The 27,356-nt window shown below is 36.6% G+C and overlaps 1 protein-coding gene across 9 annotated transcripts in view; it reads left to right on the top strand.

Moving 5' to 3' along the window:
• Window positions 1–1,001: 1,001 nt before the first annotated feature.
• The window catches only part of PGGT1B (protein geranylgeranyltransferase type I subunit beta), a 56,471-nt gene continuing 30,116 nt past the window's right edge, over window positions 1,002–27,356 (top strand). For 7 of the 9 annotated variants that reach the window (XR_012414019.1, XR_012414018.1, XM_065546653.2 and 4 more), the window contains exons 1-3: window positions 1,002–1,155; window positions 7,517–7,635; window positions 23,827–23,894. Coding sequence is in view for 5 of the 9 variants with exons in the window: in XM_065546653.2 (XP_065402725.1) it covers window positions 1,016–1,155; window positions 7,517–7,635; window positions 23,827–23,894 (327 nt within the window). In the remaining 4 variants the exon portion in view is untranslated. Of the gene's footprint in view, window positions 1,156–7,516; window positions 7,640–23,826; window positions 23,895–27,356 lie in introns of all 9 variants that reach the window. The other 2 variants (XM_073994077.1, XM_073994076.1) reach the window with 1 other exon arrangement.

Below are 27,356 nucleotides of genomic sequence, written 5' to 3'. Positions count from 1 at the left end.
AGTTTGTTAATGTAGTATTTTGTAAAGACATGCAGGAATACCGCCCCATAGAGTATAAGAATTACGTTTTCTAAGAAAGCTAACAAAACTATACCCAAAATTTTATTAGTTAAGTTGATTACAGGTAACCTAGTTTAGTTCTATTATTGGGTGGATCCCCCCACTCCGCTACCCAGGAATGCCTCATGAACATTTAAAGGGCATAGTATAATGGCTAAAACAACTTAAATCCCTATTTGGGGGAGGGGGGGACTAGAAGCATGTTTAATTTTTTAGAATGCAGGTAATTGGAGAAGATGTTGGGTTTATTTTGCTGTTGCAGATTGATGCACCATTGATTCTTGATAACACGTTGACTCAAGGAAAGTAAAATCTAGGATTTGTAAAAGCATGACGCAAGCAGTCACACATAGATATGAATATGCATGTTGTATATGTTTGGGGGCATTATATACAGATTTTTAAGTGATTTCTGGTATCCAGAAAGGATTAGGATTAGGAAAGTCTCTGAACTTTCGTAGTGTCAATAAACATTTATCTCCACTGTTTTGTTTTTGCTTTTTGTTTCGTTTCCCTAACCGTTCAGCTTAAAACTGGCCCTCCAAAAATGAATCTGTTAGCAAGTTTATAGTGATCCATCCCCGTTTTCAGATATACCATCCTCAGGTTCCACAGAGCCAGCATTGTCTCAAAGCGAACTTGATGCTTTTGACCTTGGGCTTCCCAAGATAAAAATTCTGACGGAGGGATATGTGGACTGGATTTTCACAAGTCTGCGAGGTGTTTACAAGCCTCGAGGGCTTTGGGTAGAAATGGCTGGGTCATGCTCTAGCTAAGGAGATATGGAGAGAGGAAGTGCTGCACAAGACCCAGATGATAGCGGTTTCAAATACTGGCTTAGTCTGCGGCGAGCGCAGGTCCCCTCACCCGGCACCTCCGGGTCAGCCCAGGAGGGTTCTTTCATTCCGCGCGCCAACTGATTCCGGGTCGCGGCGGACGTCGCTTCCGGAGCAGCATGGCGGCCACTGAGGACGAGAGGCTAGCAGGGAGCGGTGAGGGGGAGCGGCTGGATTTCTTGCGGGATCGGCACGTGCGATTTTTCCAGCGCTGCCTCCAGGTTTTGCCGGAGCGCTATTCTTCGCTCGAGACAAGCAGGTAACTGGTGGCACAGTCAGCCAGGCTGGCACAAGGCCCGGGCCCCAGGGGAAAGGCGCGGCGGAGTTGGACCGCAAACTGGGCGCCCGAAGGGGACTGCGCCGCCGCCCACCTGGCACTGACTGGTTTCAAGCGGGCTTGAGGTTACTCTCACTCCCCCGCCGTACGGTGGGAAGGTCTGGAAGGCTGTACATCCAGGGCTGTAGAATCTCCAGTTTCCGCCGTTTTCACTTCCCATTATTTTCTGGCAACTCTGAGCTTCTTTTTTACTCCTTCTCATAGCCTGTCGCTTTGCCTCGTTACTTCCGAGTGTGAAAGGAAAAGGACAAAGTTTGTCGTCGTATTTTTAGATGAATACTCCTATGCATCTCTGTCCTCTGTAAAGTCATTAACTCTTAATAGAGTGTCTGTATGGTGTTTTATATGTAGGAGCGGCAGAGAACCTCTAAGGTCTTAGAAACTTCATGGGAACTGTAAATCTAATGGTAGGCGAAAGAGGTGCGGTGTTGCGTGAAGCAGCCTGTTCAAAGTATCGCAATAGCTGAAGAGTGTGATGCGGCAGAGGCTAAGCGACTTCATTTACAGTAGAAGCCGGGGATGAGAAGAAAGGAGAAGGCGATCTTTGCTCCGCAATGCTGTGTTTTGAAGTGAGGCTCAAAAGCTGCTTGAGACTGGATGGGAGGAAAGAGCAGATTGTTTTTGCTGTGTTCTCTCCCCACGTTTTCTAAATTCTGAGTTACTGGTGTATTTTGAACACTATATGACTGGATCAGTTTGGGGAGCTTTGCAGATTACTTCTGCACACTTGGTCAGGAACTATATTATGGTAGGTGCTGGAGTACAGCTGAACAAGACAAGCATTTGTATAGATTTCTGTGCTATATGTTAGTGTAGGGTTCATAAGAGTATATAGACAGGCATGTACATAATCCAGATTTCTTTAGAGAGGCCTTCCTTAAACACCCTTCCCAAAGGGACCACTTCCAAGACCACCTTAAACATTATGTATTTATTGGTTTATTTGTTTAATATCTTTCTATTACACTGGATTATAAACTTCACAAAGGTAACATTTTTGTCTATCTTGTTTACCTCTATACTTAGGACTGGGCTGCCCTGTCCAATCTGGTGGCCACTAGCCACATTTGGCTATTTCGATTTGAATTAATTAAATAAAATTAAAAATTAAGTTATTCTGTTTGCAGTAGCCACCACCCTTCAAGTGCTCAGTTGCCATATTGGCCGGTGGCAATTGTTTCTACTTCAACATTTGCAACATCTTAGTTTGCACTAGGTCCTTAAATAGTACCTGGTATATGAGAAGCACTAAGAAATATTTGTTGAGTAATGTGACCTGAGCCCTGAAGGATGAACAGATTCTTACAAAAGAGTGAAACGCGTGTATCCTTCCTTCTCCCATAGTTGTTGATTGATTAGCAGAGCCCATACTTTCACTGAAAGATTCAGATTTCCATATCGAAAGATTATGATTGTAGTGATATGAGATGTTTTAAAATGTTGATAAATCATTTATATCTTAATGGGGATTAATTTTATGTGATTCAAAGCGTTTGTATAAAAAGTCTTCCATCCTGTTTTTGTTATTGATACATAATATGCATATTTATCGTATACATACACTGTTTGGATACATGCAGTGTATAAGTCTTGTGAGCTGATTAAATTGTGATTGTTAAACAGTTGAACTTTGCTTGCAGCTATCACTGTAAGTCTGTGATTGCATTTTCAAAGTGCGAATGTGTTTGGCCTGTTCTATAAAATTCCAGCTTGGACAAATCCATATAGAATAAATGTACTTTGGCATTAAACTGTGTAATTCCGTTCACAGCATAAGTAAAACAGCACAAATTTCTGACTTATTTAACTTCAGTATAAGCATAGGGTCGACAGCAAGTGTTACGTATTAGATAACAGATATATAACACCTTAGTGCATTGGTTAAGCAATATTATATCTTTTTTGTCTAATGTTCGTCACATGAATAGAATTTTTACGTCATTTTGGTTTTCTTATAGCCCACATAACTGCATTTAAGATAACTGCATATATCGGTTTCTGTAGTGTTTTTTAAGTTTTTCTCTTTCCTAACTCACAGACTTTATTTTCCTTAGCACTAAGTTCTTTTGTGGTGCATGTGATTCATAACTGACTTTAAAATGCTTGTGAAGAAACTCCAACCTTTTCAGCAAAGGTGACTGGTCACAAAGTTTCTGCTGATTTTTAAGACAAAACAATACATTGGGCAAGCCACAAGTCTTACCTGGTTAATTTCCACAGTCATTCATAGAGTGCCTCCCCGTGTGTCTAGGTACAGGGATACAGTGTTAAACCAATGATTCAAGTGTTCCTCTGTTCATTTGTTTTTACCAATAGGTATGAAAAAGCTGACTTTTGAGAAGGCTAATATTAGACTGGATATTTAGACACTTATTTTCTGATTCACTATTTTGGCAAAATTACTCTTATTTTCCTGTTTCTTTTAGCCTGACCAATAGGAATAATTTTTACTTTTCTAGTGACGATAACTTTATGAAAATAAAAAGTGTATTGTCTGTTGTTTCATCAGAGATTTTTCTTTTATATTGACTTCTTAAAATGATAGTTACTAGTTTAGAACTCAAGTGAATATTATATCTTGCATTGGGAGCTTTATCAATCACCAGGTTTCTTTTATAAGTAGTTTAGGGAGTTTAGTGTGGTTTATGAGTTATTGTTGCCATATGTATTTGGGTAATAGGAATTAGAGTAGTCCTTTTTATTAAGGAACAAATTAGTGACAATTTTCTGTTATTTTTACAGTCAGCTGTTCTAGAAGAAGGGTTTAAGCAGTTAGCTTTTATTTCACAAGGCATTTACAATCTAGCTAGTCTTCGTATTCTCATGTCCCTCTATTTTCCCCTATGTATCCTGTGTTGTAACCTCTCTGCTGCCTCCCATTCTGCAACTACTTTGTTCTTTCATTTCCTCGCTTTTTTTTTTTTTTTTTTTTTTTTTTTTGAGACAGAGTCTCATTCTGTCGCCAGGCTGGAGTGCAGTGGTGCCGTCTCTCCTTACTGCAACTTCCGCCTCCTGGGACAAGTGATTCTCCTGCCTCAGCCTCCCGAGTAGCTGGGACTACAGGTGTGTGCCACCATGCTCAGCTAATTTTTTGTATTTTGAGTGGAGATGGGGTTTCACCATGTTGGCCAGGATGGTCTGGGTCTCTTGACCTTGTGATCCACCCGCCGCAGTCTCCCAAAGTGCTGGGATTACAGGCATGAGCCACCGCCCCCATTGTCTTAAATATATCACAGTCTAGCAGTACATCTTTGAAAGTGTATTGGTCGGAGGCTCTAAGTAATGACCTGTATGTGCTTATAAAAATGTACATACCTGGGCCGCTTCCCAGACCTTCACTGGATTCTGTATGGGCCTTGGGAGTCTGCATTATAACAAGCATCTCAGGTGGTTCTAATGCAGGCTAAAGTTAGAGACTGTTTGCCTTACAGTAGAAACAAATACGCAGTTATTACAGCAGTGATTCCCAACTCTAATGGGCATGTGAATCACTTGGGGATCTTGTTAAAATGCAGATTCTGATTGCATAAGCCTGCGTCATTGTATTTTTAGATGAATACTCCTGTGTATCCCTGTCCTCTGTAAAGTTATTGACTTTTAATGGAGTGTCTGTATGGTGTTTTATGTGTAGGAGCAGCAGAGAACCTCTAAGGTCTTAGAAATGTACTTTATGGGAACTATAAATCTAATGGTAGGCAAAAGAGGTGCAGTGTTGCATGAAGCAGTTTGTTAAAGTATATTGCAGTAGCTGAGGAGTGTGATGTTGAATGTGAGCTGAAGATGCTGCATTTCTGACAAGTGCCCAGATGATTCTGATATGGCTAATCCCCTGACTACACAAAATGATTGTGATATTCTGAGGGCATTCTGAAAGTACCTAAGTAGCTCCGCCTGAAGAGAGACAGGGACTAGAGAAGGCTTCTTGGAAGAAGTAACCGCAAAGCTAAATCTTAAAGAATGTGTTCCAGTGTTGTTTTGTTGTTGTTGCAAATGGACAATAAGAAGAATAAAGCTGGAGAAGTGAGTGTTGAGCAGAAAACTTCACTTAGTTCTCTAGTAGTGGTTCAAAATGTAAAGGGATGTGGTAGGAATGTAATCTAAAGAGGTAGGCATGCATCAGATCATGGAAAGCTTTGTGTGCTTATCTAGAAACATGAGTTGGATATCATGTAAGTGACAGGAATAGTCATTTGTATAGCCATATATCACATGGTACAGGACCAGAACCAAGGAGACCGATGAGGCCACTGATGTGGTACTCCAGGAGAGAGATGCTGAGGCAGTGAAGTAGGGCTAGAGAAGAGGGGATGAAGAAGAAGGAGTCGTCCCAGGATTCTTGAATTGGAACTACCATCTGGTCTGGAGAATAAAAGGCAAAAGGAGCCAGTTGAGAAAGGAAGAAGATGATTTCTATAATAGCACTTAACATGTAACCTCCTTAAGGTTAGGAAGCTTTATTCATTTTTGTCGTGACATCTAATCTCTAGTAGGTGTTCAGTAGATGTTTCTTACTGAAAAATTATGGTAGTACAAAAACTATTTTACAAGTTAAATAATTTCACAGATATGTGACTGTACTTAAAAGTATTTACCAGATGAATCAGCCATTGAAAAACAATTGTAAATGAAGAATAATGCTTCAAATTCCAGAATTCGTGCAGCCTTTCAGTCATTTGTTTCAAAGTATTATGGCAGCATCTATGTGCTAGTATTTTAACTTCATGATTAAGTCTAATATATCCTCTAAGGCTCTCTCTTCACTGACATGGTTATCAATTTTATTTGTGTTATTTCTTAATGTAGATGCTTGTTTATAATTTTAGAACTCTGCAATATGATGTAGCCATAGGCCCATCTGGTATCTAGGCATGAATGTAGTCCATTGTTTAAGACACTTGGAGAGACTAGGAAAGGAAGGGGTTGCACCAGACAGGGTCAGGACAAGTTGGTACAGATTAAACATCCCTAATCGAAAACTCTGAGAGGCTCCAAAATCAGAAATGATTTGAGCACTGACATGATGCTACAAGTGAAAAATTCCACACATAAGTACTGAACACAAACTTTGTTTCATGCACAAAATTATTAAACTATTATATAAAATACATCATGTGTGTAAGATGTATATGAAATTTAAATGAATTTCATATTTAGACTTGGGTCCTGTCCCAGTGGGATATCATCTCATTATGTATATGCAAATATTCTAAAATTTAAAAAAATCTGAAATCTGAAACAGTTCTGGTCCCAAGCAATTCAGATAAGGGATACTCAACCTGTAGTACTATTCTGTCTATCTATAGATAATACTATTCTAGATGCATAGGAGAGAAGTAAATTTGTTACATACAGTGGATACCTCAGGGCATTAAGGCTTCATTCTTTCTTAAAATCTTCATTGAAAAGGTTACAGAATACATCAGGTAGCTCTGCTGTAAAATTTTAGACCAGATAATTTGAAATACTAATTTATTACTATTAGTCATATAAATTGTTAGATTATGGAAGTGATATAACAGTACTCAAGCTATACTAGAGACTGCTTCTCAACATGAAAAGAATTATATATAACAGATTCTTTGTGTTCAGAGCAATCAGTAAGATACTGATTTTTATATGAAAGCACAGGTTTAGATTTCCAATTTATAGTGTACAGTCTTAGAGGGGGAAGGTTTTGCTCTATAGTTTTTCATTCCACCAAAGAGTGCTCCTCTCTGGGAAAACAGACTGTAAGTACATTTGTATTTTTTTAAATGTTTTGTATTTCTCAAAACTTATTATAAATCTTTTCCCAAGGAGTCATATTATTTGTTAACAGCTTTGAATTAAGATACTGTTCTCATATTCCTCCAGAATTTAATATAAGCTATAAGTATAATTGATCCTGACAAATTAGTGAAAATTGACATTTTCATATATTTCTAAGCCCTGTACTATTTGTACTGATTAGTTGTAGAGAATCCTTTTTTAAATCTACTTTAGCCTTCAGTTTGCTGATATTGTGGCTTTAGTGGGTCATGTTTGTGTCAGTGGGGTAGGACTGGTTTCTTAACTCCCAAATGTCCCCTTTTGAAAAATTGAAACAAAGGCTTGACTGATAATATTAAGTTACAAGAATATATATATATACACACACACACATATATATATATGCTTTTGTAAGGTGGAAGTATTGTTTAAATATTGGAAAATTAGAATGATTTTATTATTTTTCTAGACCAGAAAGACTTCAGACTTAAGTGGTTTGATAGTTAAGATGGAATTTTACATTTTTTTCTTTTAGGTTGACGATTGCATTTTTTGCACTCTCCGGGCTGGATATGTTGGATTCCTTAGATGTGGTGAACAAAGATGATATAATAGAGTGGATTTACTCCCTGCAGGTCCTTCCCACAGAAGACAGTGAGTGAGTTTTTAGCATTTTATTTTTAGTGTGACTAGTTGTACCTGACATAACATGCGTTGGACTAGAAAATCTTAGTACTTACTTGTATACTGTTAACATATTTTATTTATCTGTGATTTCCTTGTAATGCAGCATTGCCATTCTGTTGAAATATAGTACTTAACAAATCTGATCATAATCTCTTAAGAAAACAATTTAGAATTATCTGGAATTTAATAGAGATTCACACTTGTGGCACTGTACTATGCTTTTCCATATTAATGACTGATTGTTGATTATTTATAGTCAGTGTTTATTTTTGATTAGTTCTGTGGCATTAACTCTGTTTTTCATTCCCAACAACTCTTGTCTTTTCAGTGAAAAACTCTTTGCCATCAAAAAGTTTTCTTTCAGTTTCCTGGTTGTTTTCCCTCCAGTGTTTCATTAGCATTTTTAATGGTTTCTTAAAGCTCTTATGTATGCTTCAGTCATTTTTATACTTCATAACACTTTAAAATTTTTTATTAATTAAATGAATTCTCAGTTCATAAATTACATAATCAACTACAAATATGTACGTTTTATAAACTGTATTACTCTGTTAAGCATAAAATATCTAAGATAGATATAACTTATACATATTATATATTCTAACCTGAAAAACATCAAACAAATAAACTCCTAGAACATCATGCTTTTTTTTTTTTTTTGAAGTGGTCACCACTTACCTGTCTTTAAAGAGTTAGCATTTTGTGGTTCACTGGTTGGAGTAATCATATGTAAATCTCATCCAGTGAACTTTGGAGAAATAATAAGCTAAAACTTTACTTACAAAGAAAGATTTTCTCTATTTTACAGATGATCTTGAACATAGTTTGTGGCTATTTTATTCTTGAAGTTCATAGTGTCTGTTTTTATATAATTTTTTAATCTATGCCTGTTTACAAAGTCTTATTAAAAATTGATTAAGCATTTTGAACTAGGTCTATCAGAATTAAATATATAAATACCTAATCACTTTTTTTTACCAGCTCCATGAAAAGCATATATAAGAGTTTGGTCAATAGTTACAGATCTACCATGTTGACGAGTAGGATTTGTTGAACTTTCTGCTAAGAGTTCTACTCTTCTAAATCTGTAGAGAAGGGCTGTGATAAGTTGCAAGATATGGTCCTCATTTTCCAGGAGCATGTGGCTGAGGCCACGTCTTAGTCCTGGTCACTTGCAAAATAGAAGTCATTTATTGTTTTCCCTTTTTTCCAGGATGTCTTTTAATAGTTTAAGGGAAAGTCTGGGATTTTTAAGCAGTTAATTATTAGACTGATGTATGGTAGAATTATTACAGATTGTGCTTGGTTTTTTTTTTTTTAATTATAAGTACATGCCCGGTTTTTAAAGAAATGTATCTTCCATGGTACAGATAGGAAATTATATACACACTATGGCACATAGGAAAGCTCTGTTCTTGCTGAAATATATTTTTATGTTATTTTTTAATTAAAAATTTACTGAAACTCATACTCCTGAAATAAAATAGCTATTGTCTTTATAGAAAAGGATGGACCATAACATTTAATGAGAGAACTCATGATGTAGGTTATAGTTTCCAGACCATTGGTCACTTACTCACCATGCTTCCTACTTTGTCTTTTCTTCTGTTTCCCCCGACTTTTAAGGACTATTTGGTGGCTCCATGATTGAGCAATTTTTTGGTCTGTTCTTTAATAAGTGTTTACTTTCCCCCATCATTTTATTAGTGAAATGAGTTTTTTATAACACTATTATCTCTCTGTTGTTCTAAAAAGCTACATACTTCTCATTATTTAATCTTGTGTTGTGAGAGATTTGCTGTTATCTGGAGTTTCATATTATCCATAATAATTTTGTTTGTTATGTAATCACCAGAATGGCTAAAAATGAAAAAGGTGGAAAATAACAAGTGTTCACAAAAATGTGGCAAACTGGAACTCTCATTCACTGCTAAAGGAGTTTTACACCTGCTTTGGAAAACTATTTAGTTATATTTGCTAAAGCTGAACATGTGTATGTTCTACGACTCAACAGTTCTAGTGTATACCCAGCAGAAATTAAAACATGTTCCCCAAAAGATATGTTCTAGGATGTTTATAGAAGTATTTTTTATAAGAGCCTAGAACTAGTAATTATACAGACTACCCGTCTTCAGTATAATGGATAAAGGATATATTAGCATATTCACACCATGGAAAATGATACAGTAATGGGAATGAACAGTCTACAACTACGTTCAGTTCTTTGAGTGTCACAAGCATATTTTTGAGAGGAAGAAGTACATTCTATATTGTTCCATTTTTACAAAATACAAAAATAGCTAAAACCAGTCTGGGCTTTTGGGGAGTACTAGAAGGAAGTGGGAGAGGCTTCTGGAGTGCTAGTCATGTATTTTTTCTTGAGCTGAGCACTGGTTATACAGGTGAGTTTATTTTGCAAAAGTTCATGGAGCTTTTTAATTATTATAGGAGTACTTTTTTATGTTTATTACACTTCGGGGAAAGTTTAAACATTTTTTGGAGGTAGAGTTGCAGCTCACCACCCCTTTTGAGACCCATCAGAATTATCTTTCCTAGTAAACTGTCAACTCCATGGACTTCATTGGCTTGAAGCCCATTGCCAATTTTTTTCTTCAGTCATTACTGCTTAAAAGTTACTTAAAATATTTTTGCTTCCACCTGAATTGCAAACTTCTGGAAGGCAGATGAGTGAATGTGTCTTCTATTTCTTTTCCCTCTCAGTGCTTAAATCATTGTTGTGTTTCAGTAGTTGTTAGACTGTTGAATCACCTTCCCCTTCTCCAACTTTTTTCTCTTCCTCTTTTATATATTTTCTCATTTAGCCTAGGACCTCGTCTGGCTCCTCAAATATTTCCTAATTCGTAAAGCATTTGCAAACTGATAGAATATGCTTTCTGCAACTCATAGGTCTGTATTTGTCCTACTTTGAGATACCACGTAAAATCTAGGCAATTATAATATCTAAAAATGTTAAACAACCTGGGGATTATAAAGGAAAAATTTGATAGATTTGACTAAATAATTATTTAAATACTTTATGTAGTAAAAGATAACAAATAAGTGATGAATTTGCAGAAAATTATGGCATGTATAATATTAACATTGACTATTAAGAATTGGTAAAGATTCAGAAGAAAAAGATACATTGTCTTTTAGAAAATGACAAAATTTATTGAGTAAGTAGTTAACAAAAGAAGTACAGATAGTCAATCAATACATAAAAAGATGATTAACCTTACTAGAAATCAGGAAAATTCAATCAAAACAATGTTACATTTTTTTTTTTAACCTAACATGTCAGTTTTGCTAAAAGTTGCCAAGAATATGGGGGAGAGAGTACTTTAATATTCTGTTGGTGGAGGTGAAAATTATTACAGCCTTTTGAAGAGCAGTTTAGCAGTATATATATATATATATATATATATTTTTTTTTTTTTTTTTTTTTTTTTTTTTTTGCCCTATCTAACGTATTCTCATGTATGCTATAATGGGTCGAATAGTGGCCCCATAAAGATATATCCACTCAGAACCTCAGAATTTGACCTTATTTGGAATAGTCTTTGCAGAAGTAATTAAGGATCTTGAGATGAGATCATACTGGATTTAGGGTAAGCCCTAAATTCAATGACTGGTGACCTCATAAGTGAAAGGAGAGGGAGATTTGAGACACAGGGGGAAGGCTGGATGAAGAAAGAGTCAGGAATTAGATTCATCAAGCTAAGGAATGCCAAGAGTCCCACAGCCAACAGAAGCTAGGAGGGAAGCACAAATCGAATCAGATCTTCCCTCAGGGTATCCAGAAAAGCAACACTCCCAACACCTTGACTTTGGACTTTGGACTCCAGAACTGTGAGAGAATAAATTTCTGTTGTTTTGAAACATCAAGTTTGTATTAATTTGTTCCTGACCTCTGGAAACCAATACATGTGCACAAAAATATATGTAGATTTGGTTTGGGCATTGTTTGTTACAGTAACATATTAGAAGCAAAATAATTGTTCATCAGAAGTGAAAGTTACATAAACTATGGCCCAGTAAAGAATATTATGCAGTAAATAAGGTAGATCTCTATATATATACTGACATGAAACTGTCTATCATATATATTAGATATGAGTTTTAAATTTCTCTTCAAAGAATCAATATGTCAGTATGTTCAGTTCTTTGCCTCCTACTTTTATTTTTTTTTTATTATTATTTTTTTTTTACCTGAGAGCAGCTATTTATTTATTTATTTATTTATTTTTTTAAAATTTATTTATTATTATACTTTAAGTTGTAGGGTACATGTGCATAACGTGCAGGTTTGTTACATATGTATACTTGTGCCATGTTGGTGTGCTGCACCCATCAACTCATCGTTTACATCAGGTATAACTCCCAATGCAATCCCTCCCCCCTCCCCCCTCCCCATGATAAGCCCCGGTGTGTGATGTTCCCCTTCCTGAGTCCAAGTGATCTCATTGTTCAGTTCCCACCTATGAGTGAGAACATGCGGTGTTTGGTTTTCTGTTCTTGTGATAGTTTGCTAAGAATGATGGTTTCCAGCTGCATCCATGTCCCTACAAAGGACGCAAACTCATCCTTTTTGATGGCTGCATAGTATTCCATGGTGTATATGTGCCACATTTTCTTAATCCAATCTGTCACTGATGGACATTTGGGTTGATTCCAAGTCTTTGCTATTGTGAATAGTGCTGCAATAAACATACGTGTGCATGTGTCTTTATAGCAGCATAATTTATAATCCTTTGGGTATATACCCAGTAATGGGATGGCTGGGTCATATGGTACATCTAGTTCTAGATCCTTGAGGAATCGCCATACTGTTTTCCATAATGGTTGAACTAGTTTACAATCCCACCAACAGTGTAAAAGTGTTCCTATTTCTCCACATCCTCTCCAGCACCTGTTGTTTCCTGACTTTTTAATGATCGCCATTCTAACTGGTGTGAGATGGTATCTCATTGTGGTTTTGATTTGCATTTCTCTGATGGCCAGTGATGATGAGCATTTTTTCATGTGTCTGTTGGCTGTATGAATGTCTTCTTTTGAGAAATGTCTGTTCAAATCCTTTGCCCACTTTTTGATGGGGTTGTTTGTTTTTTTCTTGTAAATTTGTTTGAGTTCTTTGTAGGTTCTGGATATTAGCCCTTTGTCAGATGAGTAGATTGCAAAAATTTTCTCCCATTCTGTAGGTTGCCTGTTCACTCTGATGGTAGTTTCTTTTGCTGTGCAGAAGCTCTTTAATTTAATGAGATCCCATTTGTCAATTTTGGCTTTTGCTGCCGTTGCTTTTGGTGTTTTAGACATGAAGTCTTTGCCCATGCCTATGTCCTGAATGGTACTACCTAGGTTTTCCTCTAGGATTTTTATGGTATTAGGTCTAACATTTAAGTCTCTAATCCATCTTGAATTAATTTTCGTATAAGGAGTAAGGAAAGGATCCAGTTTCAGCTTTCTACTTATGGCTAGCCAATTTTCCCAGCACCATTTATTAAATAGGGAATCCTTTCCCCATTTCTTGTTTCTCTCAGGTTTGTCAAAGATCAGATGGCTGTAGATGTGTGGTATTATTTCTGAGGACTCTGTTCTGTTCCATTGGTCTATATCTCTGTTTTGGCACCAGTACCATGCTGTTTTGGTTACTGTAGCCTTGTAGTATAGTTTGAAGTCAGGTAGCGTGATGCCTCCAGCTTTGTTCTTTTGACTTAGGATTGTCTTGGAGATGCGGGCTCTTTTTTGGTTCCATATGAACTTTAAAGCCGTTTTTTCCAATTCTGTGAAGAAACTCATTGGTAGCTTGATGGGGATGGCATTGAATCTATAAATTACCTTGGGCAGTATGGCCATTTTCACGATATTGATTCTTCCTATCCATGAGCATGGTATGTTCTTCCATTTGTTTGTGTCCTCTTTGATTTCACTGAGCAGTGGTTTGTAGTTCTCCTTGAAGAGGTCCTTTACATCCCTTGTAAGTTGGATTCCTAGGTATTTGATTCTCTTTGAAGCAATTGTGAATGGAAGTTCATTCCTGATTTGGCTCTCTGTTTGTCTGTTACTGGTGTATAAGAATGCTTGTGATTTTTGCACATTAATTTTGTATCCTGAGACTTTGCTGAAGTTGCTTATCAGCTTAAGGAGATTTTGGGCTGAGACAATGGGATTTTCTAAATATACAATCATGTCATCTGCAAACAGGGACAGTTTGACTTCTTCTTTTCCTAACTGAATACCCTTGATTTCTTTCTCTTGCCTAATTGCCCTAGCCAGAACTTCCAACACTATGTTGAATAGGAGTGGTGAGAGAGGGCATCCCTGTCTTGTGCCAGTTTTCAAAGGGAATTTTTCCAGTTTTTGCCCATTCAGTATGATATTGGCTGTGGGTTTGTCATAAATAGCTGTTATTATTTTGAGGTACGTTCCATCAATACCGAATTTATTGAGCGTTTTTAGCATGAAGGGCTGTTGAATTTTGTCAAAAGCCTTTTCTGCATCAATTGAGATAATCATGTGGTTCTTGTCTTTGGTTCTGTTTATATGCTGGATTATGTTTATTGATTTACGAATGTTGAACCAGCCTTGCATCCCAGGGATGAAGCCCACTTGATCATGGTGGATAAGCTTTTTGATGTGTTGCTGAATCCGGTTTGCCAGTATTTTATTGAGGATTTTTGCATCGATGTTCATCAGGGATATTGGTCTAAAATTCTCTTTTTTTGTTGTGTCTCTGCCAGGCTTTGGTATCAGGATGATGTTGGCCTCATAAAATGAGTTAGGGAGGATTCCCTCTTTCTATTGATTGGAATAGTTTCAGAAGGAATGGTACCAACTCCTCCTTGTACCTCTGGTAGAATTCAGCTGTGAATCCATCTGGTCCTGGACATTTTTTGGTTGGTAGGCTATTAATTATTGCCTCAATTTCAGAGCCTGCTATTGGTCTATTCAGGGATTCAACTTCTTCCTGGTTTAGTCTTGGAAGAGTGTAAGTGTCCAGGAAATTATCCATTTCTTCTAGATTTTCCAGATTATTTGCGTAGAGGTGTTTATAGTATTCTCTGATGGTAGTTTGTATTTCTGTGGGGTCGGTGGTGATATCCCCTTTATCATTTTTAATTGCGTCAATATGATTCTTCTCTCTTTTCTTCTTTATTAGTCTTGCTAGTGGTCTGTCAATTTTGTTGATCTTTTCAAAAAACCAACTCCTGGATTCATTGATTTTTTGGAGAGTTTTTTGTGTCTCTATCTCCTTCAGTTCTGCTCTGATCTTAGTTATTTCTAGCCTTCTGCTAGCTTTCGAATGTGTTTGCTCTTGCTTCTCTAGTTCTTTTAATTGCGATGTTAGAGTGTCAATTTTAGATCTTTCCTGCTTTCTCTTGTGGGCATTTAGTGCTATAAATTTCCCTCTACACACTGCTTTAAATGTGTCCCAGAGATTCTGGTATGTTGTATCTTTGTTCTCATTGGTTTCAAAGAACATCTTTATTTCTGCCTTCATTTCGTTATGTACCCAGTAGTCATTCAGGAGCAGGTTGTTCAGTTTCCATGTAGTTGAGCGGTTTTGATTGAGTTTCTTAGTCCTGAGTTCTAGTTTGATTGCACTGTGGTCTGAGAGACAGTTTGTTATAATTTCTGTTCTTGTACATTTGCTGAGGAGTGCTTTACTTCCAATTACGTGGTCGATTTTGGAGTAAGTACGATGTGGTGCTGAGAAGAATGTATATTCTGTTGATTTGGGGTGGAGAGTTCTATAGATGTCTATTAGGTCTGCTTGCTGCAGAGCTGAGTTCAATTCCTGGATATCCTTGTTAACTTTCTGTCTCGTTGATCTGTCTAATGTTGACAGTGGGGTGTTGAAGTCTCCCATTATTATTGTATGGGAGTCTAAGTCTCTTTGTAAGTCTCTAAGGACTTGCTTTATGAATCTGGGTGCTCCTGTATTGGGTGCATATATATTTAGGATAGTTAGCTCTTCTTGTTGAATTGATCCCTTTACCATTATGTAATGGCCTTCTTTGTCTCTTTTGATCTTTGATGGTTTAAAGTCTGTTTTATCAGAGACTAGTATTGCAACCCCCGCTTTTTTTTGTTCTCCATTTGCTTGGTAAATCTTCCTCCATCCCTTTATTTTGAGCCTATGTATGTCTCTGCGTGTGAGATGGGTCTCCTGAATACAGCAGACTGATGGGTCTTGACTCTTTATCCAGTTTGCCAGTCTGTGTCTTTTAATTGGAGCATTTAGTCCATTTACATTTAAGGTTAATATTGTTATGTGTGAACTTGATCCTGCCATTATGATATTAACTGGTTATTTTGCTCGTTAGTTGATGCAGTTTCTTCCTAGCCTCGATGGTCTTTACATTTTGGCATGTTTTTGCAATGGCTGGTACCGGTTGTTCCTTTCCACGTTTAGTGCTTCCTTCAGGGTCTCTTGTAAGGCAGGCCTAGTGGTTACAAAATCTCTAAGCATTTGCTTATCTGTAAAGGATTTTATTTGCCTCCTACTTTTAAACTTAACTTCCTCATAAAGCAACCTTTTTCCATCACCTGCCCCACCCTGACTCATTCCAATTACCTGCTCCTCCTTGACTCATGCTGATTACCTGCTCCACCCTGACTCATTCTGATCTACCCTGACTCCCGCCAAACCACTCACCCTGTCTCTCTTTTTAAATTAGCCAATTAGAATTAGTTTAGCCTGTTTGGTCTAACTCTAGCCAATAGGGGAACCACACAGCAGCAGGGGCCACGTGCGTCAGGGATAAGAACCCCTTCCCCTCACTTGTCCAAGTGTGCACTCACCGTTGCTCCATCTGTAAGGGTGTACCCTTCTATAGAAGTAAATCGCCTTGCTGAGAAGAAAAAAGAAAATTCTATATTTGAGTGCTATTTCTTTTGTGGCACCGAAAGTTTACTTATATATTATTAAATGATAAATTTAAAATATATACAGAGGTGCTTTAACAATCTATGTATGTAAATGTACAGGAAAAACTCAGAAAGGATACATAGAAAATCTTTGTGGAGGGGGAGGTAGGTGGAAACAGAGGTGGGGGATGGCAAGATAAGATACTTTACTGTTTTTCTATGTATCTGAATTGTTTGAATGTTTGCCATAAGTAAATATGTTTCTGTATTTAAAGCTTTAAACTAGAAAAATACTTAACTTCTCTTCAAAACATACAAAAATAAAAACTAAAAGTTCATAGTTATACATAAATACTGGTATTTTTGCTAATGGAAGAAATAAGGCAGTACATTATTTACTATTTTATAATTTTCAAAGCACTGCCAAATACATAACCAGATAGATTTGTTCTTCACCTAATTGGCCTGTCCCAGAAGAGGAAACTGAGAGGCAAAGTGATTCAAAGACCTGCCTGAAACCTCACACAGATGATAAGAGATAGAATCGGATTGACATCCGGCACTTCTGACTCCAAGTTTCAATGTTGTTTTACTGTTTAAGTATATGGGTCCCTACTGGAAACAATCATGTTTGGCATATAAGGACATTGTGAATATTTAATTAAAATTAACCCTGACCTCCACTTAACTCCAGGATTATAAAGACCCTAGTGATTTCCTAGTAATAAGTGTATGGTGAGACCACTGGAGGATCGGGTCCTTCTCGTTAACTTCAGGAACGAAGTATTAAGGAAACACAAGGGGTTGGGTTGGGAATTGTGTGTGCCCTTCTTTGAGGGCACAACCAGAGAATTTTAGACTTAGAGTGAGGACTGTTACAGTCCATCATTTTACAAATGAGGATATTAAGGTTCAAAGAGATTAATAATTTGTCCTCAGTAATACAGCTAGTTAATGCTAGAGACAAGATTAGAATACAGTTTTCTAGTCCTTTGGATATTTTATTTATATGTGCTGATTCAGGGCAATAGGTGGTCTGTTTACCATGCATGTTTTTCTGTGAGGTACAGATTTTTCTCATGGGAACTCGGAGACTGTCTTATAGCTTTAAAGGAAAATCTAGTATCTGTTCCATAATAGATCCCATAAAGTATTAGGATTAAGTGTTTGGAAACATAGATAAGAAAGTTTAATATTAAAGGGTAAAATGTTTAATGCTTTCATTTTTTTAGTGGATTCTTCAGATTGCTCACTTTAAAAAAATAACATGGGGGAAGTAAGTATGGTTTCATGTGGCTAAGTCAAGCATGTTGCATATTTTAAAAATTATAAGTCATCTGTTTTGGAAATATTATAGATCAAGACATTTTGGCAAAAATAGTTTTATAGTGGTCATTTATATATCTAGCTTTCCCAGGTCAGATGTCTGGTAGACGATTCCACAGACCTTTTCACAGTTCAGCTGCAATTCTGAATTCTCAATTTGCTATCTTGTTGAGGGAAATATTTTTAAGTCTCTAATATCTGTGAAAGAATATCTCCTGTCTGCCTTTTCTTTAATTGGTGTAGGTTCAATTCTAAAACAAATCTGTGAAATTTGGAAAACAGGTATATTTAAAATTTCTTTTTAGCTATAGAATGTTTCATTTACCTTGTCTGGTACTTTCTTGATATCCTTAAGGAGTTGTGTAAGGCATGTCTTCTTATTAGGAAATTATGTTTCTTGAGATTTATGTGAAATTATTTCTCTATCCATAAAATATAAATGTTCATTTTAAAATCAGAAAGTAGCCACATTCCTCACTTGAATTCTGTTTACTTAGGGCAAAAACTTTTAAAATGAGGATTAGAAAGTTAAGAACATGATCTAATCAGTTTTGAAATATATTTAAGAAGCATAATTATCATTAACAGTATGGTGATATTTTGGCCCAAGAGCTGTCCTTTATTATACCTAAATATAATTTTGAATGTAATTTTATATTTCACAATACAGTTTATTACTTTTTATGAAAAACAACTCCCCTGATTAAAATAAACCTCTTTATACTCTCAAACTTTTATATTCCATAAGTTTATAACCATTTTTTAAAGAATATCTAAATGTACTGTCTGTCAGTGCTTGACATAAAGTTGGTTTTATGAGCTTAATAGTAAAACACTAAGTTTTAAAATGAGATATAACTCAGTCATCAGGCAAGAGTCAGCTTAATAAATTTCTTCCCTGTGCAAACGTGCAAATAAATGAATTATTCTTCCTTATAGTTGATAACTTTAAATACATTATATTATCTAATAGCATACCTCCTGCATACTTACACATAAACACACACATAGTACATCCATGTACATATTCCCATTTTTGCTACCTCTCTCATCTACCCAGTTTTCATTTTTCTTAACCTTAATTTTTATGATATAGTGCTATCTAAAGTACTTCTGTTTAACAGCATAAACTAGTTTGACTCTATGGTTCTACAAAAGTGGAGAATATATTTACCAAATCAGTAGTTCTTGACTGTGACTATGTGTCAAACAGGGATTGTTTTTCTTTTTAAATACAGTTTTCCAGGCCCTATCCTCATGTTTTTGTGGAGGCATGGGGAGGGGAGATGCAAGAGGCATCTCTGTTTTTTCAAAATAGGCAGTTGATTCTGATGGCCAGCCAGACCACACAAAGAATTTTCAGTTTGTTTTGCAACTGTTAAATAGGAACACTAGATGGTGCAGTTTGACAACCTGGAAAGAAATTTATCCTGTACCCAGAGTATGCATTCAGTGATAAATTTCCAATGAATTGTGTGTGTATACGTTCTTCATTATCATGAAAAGGTATGCATATTAGAATTCTAAAGGAAAGCACAAGAGCAGACAAATATTGACAGAAACCACAAAAGAGTACCTAATAAATTTTTTTAAGTGGTGATTTTTTGATTTTTTTTTTTTTTTTTTTTGAAATGGAGTATCATTCTGTCGTCCAGAATGGAGTGCAGTGGTGCAATCTTGGCTCACTGCAACCTCCATCTCCCGGGTTCAAGCAATTATTCTGCCTCAGCCTCCCAAGTAGCTGGGACTACAGGCGCACACCACCACACTCGGCTAATTTTAGTACTTTTAGTAGAGATGGAGTTTCTCCATGTTGGTCAGGCTGGTCTCGAACTCCTGACCTCAGGTGATCCACCCACCTCGGCCTCCCAAAGTGCTGGGATGACAGATGTGAGCCACCGTGCCCGGCCTAAGTGGTGAAAAATTTTAAGTGGTGAAAATGTTACCTCCTAATGAGCATCATTTTTTAAAACATTAGGATTTAAGTGTGTGACTGATAACTCAATTTAGTGAATGAGTAATTTTCTTGATTTCTTAGTTACTTTATCTTAGCTTTCCATAAGAAACAGTAAAACCCCTTACTATAGAATAAAGTATACACTTTAAAATAAATAAAGAATAAACTTCTTTATCCAGCTTCGTAGTCCACAGATGATTAAGAAGAGGGCAAGAAATATTACATTGTCTTTTCCCTATACTGTGACTGTGGTGCTTAAGATCCAAACACTTTTTACATGACAGTATACAGTCTTTCTGGAATAAAAGAAAAAAAGAAAAACATTTTTACTTTAAAAAAACTTTCCTTGATAAGTTGCAACAAAAGCTATTCATTTCTTCCCGTTTCATTTTTGATAAAATATAATTAACTGATTTTGAATGGTTACTGTTTATTAAGCCTTGTTTCACTTTGGTAAGTACAATCTAAACATGTCCTTTAACCTTTACAAGAAGCCTGAAATATATTACTTGCAATGTGTTATTGTTACTAGTTCAAAAATGGAGGGAACTGGCTCAGAGAGGTTGTTACTTGCCTGTAGAACTCATTGATAGGAAGAATAGGATCCTGAGTTTGATTCCAAGTGTCCATGCCATAATCTCCTAACCTTATATGGTACTTTTCAGTATCAATATTTCTGCTGCTTTTCAGAAAAGTTATTTATTTAATCAGGCTAAAAACAGAAGTGAGCAAACGGAAATGTCATTTATTGATTTACCTCTAAGAAAATGAATACATTCATTTATTTCTCTCAGAAGCAGATATTTGATTGAACCACTACTATATGTCTACCTCTGTGTAAAACGCCTGGCAGAATTGTTTAAGTTGGTGGGGGACTCAAGAAAGGTGTCCAGTTGCAAGTATAAATTCAGAACTGACAGATGGTATCAGAGCTGTCTTCCATCAAAAGTGGAAGATCACATTTTCATGGAGGACTGTTAGCAAATTAGTAATTTGAAAGGATGCCCTTTAAAAAAGACAATCCCAACAACAAAAAGAGAAAAAAAAGATTAAAAAATTTTTAATCAAATAGGAAAATATGCCTTTTGATACTGCCCCTCATCCAACTAGAGAGGGATTAAAAGAAGTGATGATAAAAGGATAGGCTGGGTGCAGTGGGCTCATGCCTGTAATCCCAGCACTTTGGGAGGCCAAGACAGGCAGATCTCTTGAGGTCGGGAGTTCGAGACCAGTCTGGCCAACACGATGAAACCCCGTCTCTACTAAAAATACAAAAATTAGCTGGGCATGATAGTGCATGCCTGTAGTCCCAGCTATTCGGGAGGCTGAAGCAGGAGAATTGCTTGCACCTGGGAGGCAAGGTTGCAGTGAGCCGAGATCATGTCTCTGCACTCCAGCCTGGGCAACAGAGCAAGACTGTGTCTCAGAAGTAAAAAGGATAAAGGAATTCATAACTTGGTAAGAGAAAGATAACTTTTTTTTTTTTTTTTTTTTCAAGTATAGCATGTACCATTTGGAATATAAGGGTTGTGTTAGGTAGAATTCTAAAGATGTTGCCCCAGGATTTCTGTTCCCTGGTAATTCAGTCAAATACTAATCTGGGTACTGCTGTGAAGGGACTTTGTAGATGGGAGTTAAAGTTATACTAATCAACTGACCTTAAAATAAAGAGATTATCCCAGGTGACGTGTGTACAGGTGGGCTCAGTAAAATCACATGAGCAGCAGCAGAACGCAGAAACGTTCGTCATGGCATTGCAGAGAAAGGGAGCAGAAGAGAGAAGGGAGAGTCAGAGAGGGTCTAATGGAAAGGATTTGAATGCCATTGCTACTCTGAGATATGGGGCCCACATATGAGAAATGGCAAGAGAGGATCTAGGAGCAAAAAGGGATACCTACCAGCAAAGAAATGCAGAACTCAGTCACACAACTGCAAGGAAGTTGATTCTGCCAGCATCCTGAATGAGCTTGGAGGCGGATTGTTCCCCCAAAGCCTCCAAGTAAGGAAGGTAGCCCTACCTACACCTTAACTTTAGCCTGATGATGCCTGTGTTAGATTTCTGACCTTAACAGAACAGTAAGGCAGTAGGTGTTTTACGTTGCCAAGTTTGTGGTAACACGTTATGGCAACAGTGACTAATACAGAGAACAAAATTCAACCTTATTCATGTTATCTCACACCATTAATATTATTTTGTTTATTCCCTTCCTGTCTTTGTTGATATGTGCCATTTGCTTAATTATAAACATAATAGTGCACATTTATTTTTGGATCCTACTTTTTTGCTTAACTTGATCAAATACTTTTCTCTATGTGTTGCTACATAGTTCTAATGATTATTACTTTTAATAGGAATATAGTATTTCTTTCAGTACATGAGGCATGATATGCTTAACCTGCTGGACTTTTATGGTGCTTCTAGATTTTCACTGTTATTAAACTGAAGTGTGCATTTCTTCTCATACTTGAAATTATTGGAATAGATTCTCAGATATATCATGACTGGGTCAAAAGGATATGAGTGTTTTTGTAACTTCTGTTATATATTGGCAAGTTTTAAGTAGCTTACCAATTTATAAGTCCTTAGGATAAGAGAACCATAATCACTGAAATTATAATCACCATTAGTATCTTTTTATTTTATTTTTATTTTTTTGAGACACAGTTTCACTCTGTCACCCAGGCTGGAGTGCAGTGGCACAATCTTGGCTCACTGCAACCTCCATCTCCCAGATTCAAGCAATTCTCTTGCCTCAGCTTCCCAAGTAGCTGGGATTACAGGCAGGTGCCACCACACCCAGCTACGTTTTGTATTATTAGTACAGATGGGGTTTTACCATGTTGACCAGGCTGGTCCAAACTCCTGACCTCAGATGAGCTACCCTCCTCAGTCTCCCAGAGTGCTGGGATTATAGGTGTGATCTACCAGGCCTGGCTACTAGTATCTTTTTAAAATACATTTTTTTGCCAGTAGAGAGATGATAATTGGTGGAGAGTTTAAATTTTAGTGGTTCCTAATTTGTTCAAAGAATTAATGTATAAACTACTGTTTTAAGTATTTTGGGGGGATAAGAAGCTGAAAAAGTATAGTACCTAATGAAGAAGTAGGAGAGTGAAAAACAGTTATAATGAAGTTAGTCATACACAAGTCATAATCTCTTATGAAGGTAGTTCTTCATATCAGAGACTAGACCAACTCAATTCTTTTTATCAGCAGTGCATTTACAGTCTGCTGATACTGCATTATTATTTTCAGCATCTATCATACTGATTTTCTAATAGCTATTAAAACCCTAATTATTGTATAGTTGATTGTTCTTTTAAGTTCCAACTTACATTCCATTGATATCTTGAGAAATGAAAATTTTTAGATAGCAAAAAAGTATGCATAAACATATTTTGATTGAGTCGAGAGAGACTAAGTGCTAACTTACAGTATTCTACATACTTCAAAGCCACGTGGATTACTGGACTCAGAACGAAGGTCTAGCTAATACGGAAATACAAAGTACATATTTTCTCTACAACTTTATACCTTTAGCTTGCTCCAGTGTAAAGAAGCAGTGAGTTAAAGTAAAAAGACACTAAATGAGTTAAAGTAAAAAGACACTAGACCCTATTGTGTTATTAACTGTTACCTTGAACATTCGCTTAACCTCTGAGCTTCTGTTTTCTGTTCTATAGAAAGGGGGATTGAATATGTTGATCATGTAAAAATTGATCTTACAGGAGAATTATGAAAGGACTTTATAGGCCGTGAGGTGGGCTATTAATAAAAGGTACATGATAGAAATCATTATGTTATCTGTGACTCGTATGGAAATTAAATGAGGAAATTCCCATAAGCACCTAGAACGGACCTGGCACATGGTAAGCATTCAGCATTAGCCAGTATGAAAATGGAGACTAGAATAGTCTGTTTCTGAAAGATTGTGTAATTAAACTGCTTTAGAATCTGTGCAAAAAATAAAGTGTACTTTAAATAAGCACATGCTTTTATTTTCTAGGATCAAATCTAAATCGCTGTGGTTTCCGAGGCTCTTCATACCTGGGTATTCCATTCAATCCATCAAAGGTTAGTTCTGTTCGGGTCAGAAGGAAGCAGAAGGGATGTAGGGATATTTTAGTGAAAGAGGAAGCTAAGAAATTACACAGAAAAAAATAGGCTTCCAGGTTTCAGTGTGACTAAATATTGTCTAATAATATATATATTATAAACTGAAACCCTTTAAAGGAAGCCTATACCTACCTTAATTCTTCAAAGAAGTGCACTTTCTTCCAGGAAGAATAGATGCAGTACATAAACACATAGAAATTTCTATTAATTGTTACAAAAAATTGTCTCAGTATCATGTATCTGTGTGTAAAAGTTATTGGTGATTTCCTGAGTAAAGGAAAGTAGAGCACTGAAGTGTTTTGATACTTGCTCTCTAAGAAGCCAGTAAACTTCACTGTGTTATAGAAAGACTCTACATTTAACTCACATTTCTTAGGAATAAAAGAAAAAGTCCTTCTAAAGGTAGTGATTGAAGACCTAGGTAGTGATTATTTTAATGACTTTTATGAGAATATGCAGAACTTCTTCATGGTTATATCCAAAGGCTTTGATACCAGCACATGCCAGTATAAAAACAGTGAGTGTGAAGAGGGAGGAGCTTGCTTTCTTCTTCAAAGGAGCAGACCCAGAAGAAACTCTGTAGCTGTTCCATATGTACACAAAATATCAATACTTTTCTACAGTATAAAGTGGAGAAAAGCATCATTTTTTCTAAAGAGGCCTCACAACATAGAAACTTTTTCCTTGATGGGGCCAGCCTGCTTATATAATGGTTGTTATTATTTATATTATAATATAATGGTTATAATAATAACCATTGTTGGACTGAGTATATCAAGATTTATATCCACTTGCAAGGTAAATGGAGAGCTACCAGTTTTTCCATAATCAGCTTCAAATTTTTGGAATAAATAGTAGTGATTTTGGAGAAGATGACATACTTTGATAGAGGTACTACTTCAGCTTTCTTCCTCTGCCTTAAGCTGTAAACCAACTTACCTGTGTTAAGGTCATATGTATTTACCAGCAGGACTCCAATTATGGGTGCCTACTGTATTTAGCAGGGAATGAGAAAGCAAAGGATTCAGAAAATTTGTCCCTTTTCATGCCTATCATATTTTCCAAATTAAGCTAATCCTGAATAAAGGTAATGTCTTCATTTAGTCATAATGAACAGAATATCATGCCATTGGTTATGATAACCGTTGTGTAGTACTATACTATATATAGATGTCTACCTATATTTGTTGCAGTGCTTTAATAACATTACTTTTAAAATATGATCCTTCCCCCAACTGACGCCTGCACCAAAACATTTTCAAAATAACAGGAGTAAAATTGAAGAAGAAACCATTATTGCCCTTGGTTCACAGAATCTCCTGAAACTCCTTTTTGGACCTTCATTCACCTGGACCCTAATATCTTCTAGGCAAGCTAGGTCTCACTTCATGCTGTATTACCTTCATCTGAATTCTGGGTGGTAAAAGAAACTAGATATTCCAAGTGGTATCACATAGAGCTGTCAGAGTGGTGGCCGAGAGTCTAGGAGACAGATTAGGCTGAGAGAATGTGAGGAGGCACATTGGTTTGTCCAGTACAGTATATGAATAAAATATTGTCACTGAGTTTTCTTCTGAAACCACCAAACTATCTATGGACCATTCATTGACTTACCTGATAAATGCTTGGGACCTTCAGTGGCTGTAGAGCACTTTTTGAGAAACTGATGGATCCTCCCACTATTCTCACGATTTCCTTTCACAAATCCCATGCTCTCTATCAAGTTTTGGGTTGTCCTTAATGTGCACCCCAGAATTTTCTTTCTCTAATTTGCTTTTACTTTTTCTTCTACCTATAATGCCTCCTCTTCATCTATAGCTGCCCAAGCTCCTCTTTTGCAGAAAATAATTCCTTTTTAAACCTATGTATCATTATCCCTCCCTTATGACTGCTCATTACATTTTATTGTAATTATTTGAGTAGACTTACCTTCTGCCCTTGAGGTTAAGGTCCACATTTAATTTATGTTTGGCTTCCGTGCAGTTCTTTTAACATAGCAGGTGTTTACTTTAAGTATCAAAAAGTTAAATATGCAATAGGAATTCTAAGAAGTCAATTGTAAATGTGGAGTAGGATAGCCAGGAGAACTGGAGCTTGAGTTCTGAGGAGGAACTTAGAATGAAAGATGTAAAGGTGGAAATTTGCTTGGTACATTTGTGAGACCATATAAAGAACTGTGTATCTGGCCAGGCACAGTGGCTCACACCTGCAGTCCCAGCACTTTGGGAGGCTTAGGAAGATGGATCACTTGATCTCAGGAGTTTGAAACCAGCCTGAGCAACATGACAAAAACCTGGTCTCTACATAAAATACAAAAATTAGCTGGATGTAGTGGCACGTGCCTGTAGTCTCAGCTACTTGGGAGCCTGAGGCAGGGCAGAAGGATTGCTTGAACCTTGGAGGCGGAGGTTGCAGTGAGCTGAGATTTGTGCCACTGCACTCCAGCCTGGGTGACACAGCAAGATCCTATCTTAAAAAAAAAAGTGTGTATCTAAAGGTGGGTAGGTGGGGTGGGTTCAGATTATTATAAAAAGAGTAGTGAACACCGTTCACACTCATTCTGTGAGGAGCCACAGAAGGTCAGTATGCAAGAAAATCTTACAGTTAAGTCATGGGTGGTTTCAAGACCCTTGAATCTTGACTCCAAAGAACTAGTGGCCCCTTTGATATTTGCCTTGCACTTAATCATCATTAAGATAACTAACAGCTTTTTAGACAGTAACTTATTTAATCGTCACAATAACCTTGTGAGGTGTAGGTACTAATATCTTCATTTTCTAGAATTAGGAACATTAAGCAAGCCAGTGAGAAATAGAACCAGGATTTTATGCCTTTCAATGATTGTAAAAGTTTACATTTATTATAGAAGGCAGAGGAGTTTATTTTAATTGTATCTTTTTTAGTTTCTTATGTGGTGATCACTACTGTGATATTTAACTTAGGTTTGTGCTATATAAAATAAGTTTTGTTTCAGAAATCTTTTTTTCTGGAAGGCTATATGCTTTTCTGACTTTATAAGACTTAAATTATAAGTGATAGAGTTGATTATCTCTATCATTACTTTTAAAATATGATCCTTCTCCCAACCGACGCCTGCACCAAAACATTTTCAAAATAACAGGAGTAAAATTGAAGAAGAAACCATTATTGCCCTTGGTTCACAGAATCTCCTGAAACTCCTTTTTGGACCTTCATTCACCTGGACCCTAATATCTTCTAGGCAAGCTAGGTCTCACTTCATGCTGTATTACCTTCATCTGAATTCTGGGTGGTAAAAGAAACTAGATATTCCAAGTGGTATCACATAGAGCTGTCAGAGTGGTGGCTGAGAGTCTAGGAGACAGATTAAGGATTAAGAATGAGGTTTAAGTCATTTAGCCAGATATGGTGGTTTGTGCCTGTTGTAGTCCCGGCTACCCA

This window comes from Macaca fascicularis, chromosome 6, assembly GCF_037993035.2.
Source record: "Macaca fascicularis isolate 582-1 chromosome 6, T2T-MFA8v1.1".
Classification (NCBI taxonomy): Eukaryota; Metazoa; Chordata; class Mammalia; order Primates; family Cercopithecidae; genus Macaca; species Macaca fascicularis.
This window is presented reverse-complemented; position numbering and strand designations above follow the sequence as displayed.